At 39.4% G+C, this 6,855-nt stretch overlaps 1 protein-coding gene across 1 annotated transcript; it reads left to right on the top strand.

Annotated features, from left to right (window-relative positions):
* Positions 1-268: 268 nt before the first annotated feature.
* Positions 269-5,493, top strand: LOC309554748 (olfactory receptor 11L1-like; the record flags this gene model as incomplete). The annotated part of the gene is made up of 2 exons (XM_082256450.1): positions 269-382; positions 4,522-5,493. The coding sequence occupies 2 exons, from the start codon at positions 269-271 to the stop codon at positions 5,491-5,493; spliced, it is 1,086 nt and encodes a 361-aa protein (XP_082112576.1).
* Positions 5,494-6,855: the final 1,362 nt, after the last annotated feature.

Consider the following 6,855-nt stretch of genomic DNA (forward strand, 5'->3'; position numbering starts at 1 on the left):
CCACGTGAATGTGTAACATCGCTCCCTCTTGGTAATTCACTCACCAGATGAATATCAAATACTCGCATATCCAGCAAGACAGGGAAACCTCTTACAGGTTTAGTAATAATCCAACTGATATTCACCAACTAATGGCACCCCATAATAATATATGGCAAATAGAGGGGAAATGAAAGATAACCATGATACCGTAATAGCATACAAACTTTTATTCAAGTAAAAATCTTCATAAATTACACTCAAATTTCCCAAATGGTAAACTGGCAAAATGAATTCACAGGTCGTGGTTGTGGTGAATACAAATGTGACTTTCTCCGTGTCTCTACTATTCCTCTCCAAACTTCGTAACCTTACGGATATGCGAGTATTTGATATTCATCTGGTGAGTGAATTACCAAGAGGGAGCGGTATTACACATTCACATGGTGTGGTGGACAGCTAACATCAGAAGTGTCTCCTATATGAACCTTACATTATTCATTCATTTATCTATTTATGGACATTTGTATTAAGTTATTATTCAATCAATCACTCCTTCCATGGGTGTTTTTTCTGCTATGCGCCACTGTTTACCATTATTGATTTTTTTAGGAGGTACACATGGTTTTAATATTTGTTTTCTTCAAAGTGGCAGCTGTTTAATTTATTGTGAATTCTTAATCACTTATTATTCAACCTGACTTTTAGTGCTGAGGCACAGTGGTAGGTTCCATTTTATTAGAGTGCCTTCAGGGTGGACCTAGCATTTTTAGCCATAATAAAAAAGAACAGGCGCCGCTGTAGTAAGCCAAGACTTTATTGCATAACAAAACGATGTATTAACTTACATTAAGGATAGCTTCAATCCATATTCCGTGTAACGATGTTTCCTAGCGTCTAGTCTACACTGTTCCGGCCGTCCTGCGGAAGGACGTCTGAGGAAGGAGCCGAGTACGCATGCTCCGAAACACGTTACGTCACTTCCGGTTAGCCTGCGTTCCATTGCGGCTTCCGGTTCAACCAGCTCCGTAGACCAGCTTCCTAGAACGTCACTTCCTGGCCGCAGGATGGCCGGAACAGTGTAGACTAGACGCTAGGAAACATCGTTACACGGAATATGGATTGAAGCTATCCTTAATGTAAGTTACTACATCGTTTTGTTATGCAATAAAGTCTTGGCTTACTACAGCGGCGCCTGTTCTTTTTTATTGTTGCCAGTGGGATTTTTTGAGTTTAACCGCCAGTGCTGCCCTGAATGTGGGCTACTTGGACAGTCCAAAAAAGCACCCATTGGTCATCTTCTGTGTTTTTTTTTGGTGGACATTCCTCCTGGTAACACCTATCTCCTTTAGCATTTTTAGACAATCAGGATGACCGAAGACCGACACCTGGAAGAAGCCAGGGCTCTGGTGAAAGAGCTTGTGGGTATCAGCCAGTTGAGGCAGAGGTAAGTATTGTGGACTTTAGTTCCAATTTAAATGCTAATCAGAAGTATACATATTGAAGGTTGGATTTGGTGTTTATGGATAGGGTAAAAACATTCACAGTCCATCTTTGCTATACAGTACATACACATTGACTAGTGTTCAGGGCTGTTAGAAAACATGGGGCACCATACAACTTTCCTAAACGGGTCCCCCCAACCCCCCCCCCCCAGGGTGCAGCAGAAAAGCAGCACTGACTTTATCTGCCTACACCTCAAAATGGAAACAAAGTCCCTACTCTGCTCCCACCTCCTGGGCCCTTCCTTTAACCTGATGGGGCACAGAGAAATGTGATTTAAGCCCTGGTAAGCAACTAGAAGTGAGGGTGTGGTCTAGTAATTTCCATGGATTTATTTAGGCAGGAATGGACAATAAAGCTACCCTGGGCCCCCCTGTTTAGCTGATGGGGCCTGGGCCCAGTACAACTGGACTAGTTGTATTGCCTTATCAGCGGCCCTGCTTGTGTTTTATCCATTTAGATACCTTACAACAGGGGTCTTCAAACTATGCCCCTCCAGTTTTTCAGGAACTACAATTCCCATCGTGCCTAGTCATGTTTTTGAATCTCAGAGTTTTACAATGCCTCATGGGATGTGTAGTTCCACAACAGCTGGAGGGCTGTAGTTTGAGGATCCCTGCCTTACAAGAACAGAAAACTTTTCACATACATCTGCCTGAGACCACTATCCTGATCCTGATCCACCCTAGAACATCAACTACTTACCTGGAGTGGACAAGTTTTGTGGAGGATTGATCCATCCTTTAAAGGGATCAAAGGCGATTTAGGTCCTTGCGACCTAAAGCTATCTGGTAAGAAGCAAAAATGTCCTACTTTTACCAAGAGCACAAAATTGGAGCACAAAAGCACTTTGAAGATTCTATTTATTTATTTATTTACTATAACGGACTATTTCACCATTTGCACTAATCATTTTATATATTAAGGATTTGACTGTCAGCCATATGCGATTTTATGCAAATCCAGTAATTTAATTATTTATATTTTATCACCATTGTCACATTTATGATTTAAATCATCACCTAAGTCACAATATATAATACTACAGTGCGTATATTATTTGGTATATTTTATCATTTTATTAGGTATCATAAACTATTTATACATTGGTTATAAATTTTTGATACAGATGCTATTTATATCACTTATCTTGAATATATATTTATTTATCATCACAAGATATACACATAAGCCCTCTATATTACCAAAGCTAATTTTTTTCATTAGTTTTAACATTTGTTGTTTTTTTGGTATTTTACCATAAAATAAAAAAGAGCAGCAGGTATCCCACATCCTACATAGGGCTAGACACGAAAACTAGGCACCTTCACCCTGATAAAGAACAGAAAACTACCTGAAGATCTGCCAGAAACGTATTTTGCTCCCATGTGCTATATTGCATTGGAAACTCTCAGCATTGTTGTGGACTGGGTGGTATCAGCCCTGCATAGTTGTCTTTTGCTAAACTACTTAACCACTTCTGGACCAGAAGGATTTACCCCCTTAATGACCAGGCCATTTTTTGTGATTCGGCACTCCGTTACTTTAACTGACTGATTGTGCAGTCCTGCAAAGCTATACCCAAATAAATGATAAATAATTGATGTCCTTTTTTCCCACAAATAGAGCTTTCTTTTGGTGGTATTTGATCACCTCTGCGATTTTAATTTTTTGCGCTACAAAAAAAAAAAAACTACAATTCTGAAAAGAAAAAACAATATTTTTTACTTTCTGCTATAAAACACATCCAAGGGTCACATTGTGTCAATGGGTTACATGGATGTTTGTAAACTATTTTACTTACTCATAATTTTGGTAAAGAAAACCCAACGCTGGACTGCCATTCTCAGTAGCAGAAACTAATATAAGGTGCCGATAGTTATAATTTCTAATATTATTTTATGTTTGCTTTTTTTTGTTACACAAACCCATTATATAAGAACACAATCACAGCTATTTTCCTTCTTGGGTTCCGCGGCAAATATAATGTGTTGCTCTTCATCCCAAGGACAGAGCAGCAGAAAGGTCTAAGAGTTTAAGTATGGAGAAATGGCCTTTGATTTTAGCAGTTACTAGGTCATTAGTGAGTTTCTGTAGAGCAGTTTTAGTGGAATATTGTGGGAGTTGTGGGAGGAACATAGACTGTACGGGGTCAAGAAGGTTGTTATAGGTGAGGTAGCAACTCATCTGGTTGTGGACAAGGTATTCAAGAAACCAGGAGGCAAACAGGAGCAGAGAGATGAGTCTTAAGTTGGTCAAGCAGGTGGGGTCTAGTGAAGGTTTTTTAAGTATAGGGGGAACAAGTGCATGTTTGAGAGGGGAGGTTTCAAGGTCTTATCTTGTCCTCCTGTTGGCAGCCATCTTGGACATGTGGTTGTAACGTTGGGACCCAACTCGGTAACAGAAGTGAAACACTTGCCCGAGGTGCCAGTGGAGAGGGGAAATTGAAGATGTGGGCTACGGAGTGTAGAATAGAGAAGGAATGGGGCTGTAGTAGTTGTTAAGGTCCAGGGACAAGTGGTGAGGAGGACCTCAGAAAGGAGTTTGGCAACAATGGTAACAGGGTCAAAGGGGGGAGATATATATATATATATATATATATATATATATATATATATATATATATATATATATATATATATATAAAGGTATATATGCGGCAGGCAGTCTAGAAGCCGTTAATTTCCTATAATCAACAGCCCCATCTAGTGACCATAATGCAGTATTTTCCTGAAATACTTCAATCAGGTAAATACCACATTTTGGCCACCAGATGGGGCTGATGATCATAGGAAATTAACATTTTAGGGAAATGAGGGGGATTATTTGTGACAGCTTTTTTAATATCTATAAATAGACCCCTAACGGTCACATTGTGTGGATAGGTTACATGGATGTTTGTAAACTATTTTACTTATAATTTTGGTATAGAAAACCCAGCGCCGGACTGCCATTCTCAGTAGCAGAAACGAATGTAAGGTGCCGATAGTTCTAATCTCTAATATAATTTTATGTTTGCTTTTTTTTTATTACACAAAGCCATCGTATAAGAACAACATCACAGCTATTTTCCTTCTGGGGTTCCATGGCATGGGCAGATTTAATGTATTCCTCTTCATCTTGCTACTTATCATTTACTGTGTGACGATATGTGGCAACGTCTTGATTATCACACTGGTGTCCATCAGCAAGACCCTCCACTCTCCCATGTACTTCTTCCTCACTCAGCTCTCCATAGCTGACATCTTGTTGACCACAGATGTTTCCCCCTTCATGCTAAATATTGTACTACATCAAGGTGCCTCCATTTCTTTTCCTGGATGTATCACTCAGATGTATTTTTTCATTTTAGCTGAGGGTTTTGAATGTTTTCTTTTGACCATGATGTCCTATGACCGCTACCTAGCCATTTGTTCTCCATTGTACTATTCCTCCATTATGAACCACATGCTTTGCGTGAAATTAATTGTTGCCTCTTGGCTCTTAGGCTGTTTGGTTGCACTGATTCTGGTAGAAGGAATAGCTCAACTATATTTCTGCAGGTCAAATACCATTGACCATTTCTTTTGTGATTTTTACCCTGTGATGGACATCTCTTGCTCAGATATGTCTTTGCCTGAAATAGAAGCCCCCTTATTGTGCTTTCTCGTGATTGTCTTGCCGTTCTTTGTGATCGTAATTTCATACGCGTATATTGTTTTAACCATATTAAAGATATCCTCCAGTTCTGGAAAACTAAAATCCTTTTCAACTTGTAGCTCCCACCTGACAGTTGTGTCAATATTTTATGGGACTCTAATTGCCACGTACATAATTCCAAATGAAGGACAGACAAAGATTCTCAGTAAGACGTTGGCATTTCTATACACTGTGTTTACCCCATTACTAAATCCTTTTATATACAGTTTGAGGAATGAAGACATTAAAGAAGCTTTAAGAAAAATCATACATAACCAAAATGCTTTCTATTCAAAGTCTTGGATGAAACATAAAAATCAATTTGATGTATAAACTGTCTGAAATAATACCCAAGAATTATCATAACTTGCTATTGACCTATGCAGTTTATTTATTTATTAACATTTTTTAAAATTTAATTCATTAATAAAATTAATTAACTAACTTATTCACCAGCATTTTTTCCAAGCGTTTTATTTTCCAATAAAAAATAGTCGTTCTTGTTACAATGTGCATTATTATTATTATTATTGTTATTTAGGATTTAGATAGTGCCAACCATTTGCACTTTACAAAATAAAGGGAGGCATTACAATTACAACACAGTTCAATACAGTAGGAATAGGAGGGCCCTGCTCATGGAGCTTACAATCTAAAGAGAGGAGGAGGAGCTACAAAAAGTCAAAGCAGCAAGGGATGATCTGATGAAGGTGGTCAAAGTACAATTTGTAGCTGGAGGTGGGGTAGGATTCCCTGAATAAATTTGTTTTTAAGGATCAACTAAAAGTGGTAGGAGTAGGAGCTAACCAGACATACTGGGGTAGGGAGTTCCAAAAGATAGAATAGGTTCTGAAGAAGTCCTGAAGGTGAGCATGGGAGGAGGTGATAAGGGAGCTAGAGTGCAAGATGTCTTGGGAATAGCGGAGTGGATGATTTGGGCAATATGTTGACATGAGGTTGGTGATGTAACTGGGGGCAATGTTATGGATGGCTTTGTACATTGTGGTCAGTATTTTTTAGAGTGGGCTAGTGAAAGCCAGTGAAGGGATTGGCAGATAGGGCCAGCAGCCACGGATCGGTTAGTGAGGTGTATAAGTCTAGCAGCAGCATTAATGATAGACTGAAGTGGGGATAGCCTGTATGGAGGTAGGCCGGCAAGAAGGGAGTTGCAGGAGAAACCCAGAGAGTTAATATGTTGTTTTTTGGTATCATTAGTAAAGAAGGGGTGAATTCTGGAACTGTTATGTGTAACTCATTATCCCAAGGACAGAGCAGCAGAAAGGTCTAAAAGTTTGAGTATGGAGAAATGGCCTTTGATTTCAGCAGTTACTAGGTCATTAGTGAGTTTCTGTAGAGCAGCTTTAGTGGAATGTTGTGGGAGTTATGGGAGGAACATAGACTGTACGGGGTAGAGAAGGTTGTTATAAGTGAGGTAGCAACTCATCTGGTTGTGGACAATTTATTCAAGAAACCTGGAGGCAAACAGGAGCAGAGAGATGATTCTTAAGTTGGTCAAGCAGGTGGGGTCTAGTGAAGGTTTTTTAAGTATGGGGGTAACAAGTGCATGTTTGAGAGGGGAGGGAAGGGTGTCAGTGGAGAGGAAAAATTGAAGATGTGGGCTACGGAGTGTAGAATAGAGAAGAAATGGGGCTGTAGTAGTTGTGAAGGTCCAGGGATAAGTGGTGAGGAGTAGGG

Source organism: Pelophylax lessonae (genome assembly GCF_965119305.1).
Source record: "Pelophylax lessonae genome assembly, chromosome: 4".
In the NCBI taxonomy this organism is placed as follows: domain Eukaryota; kingdom Metazoa; phylum Chordata; class Amphibia; order Anura; family Ranidae; genus Pelophylax; species Pelophylax lessonae.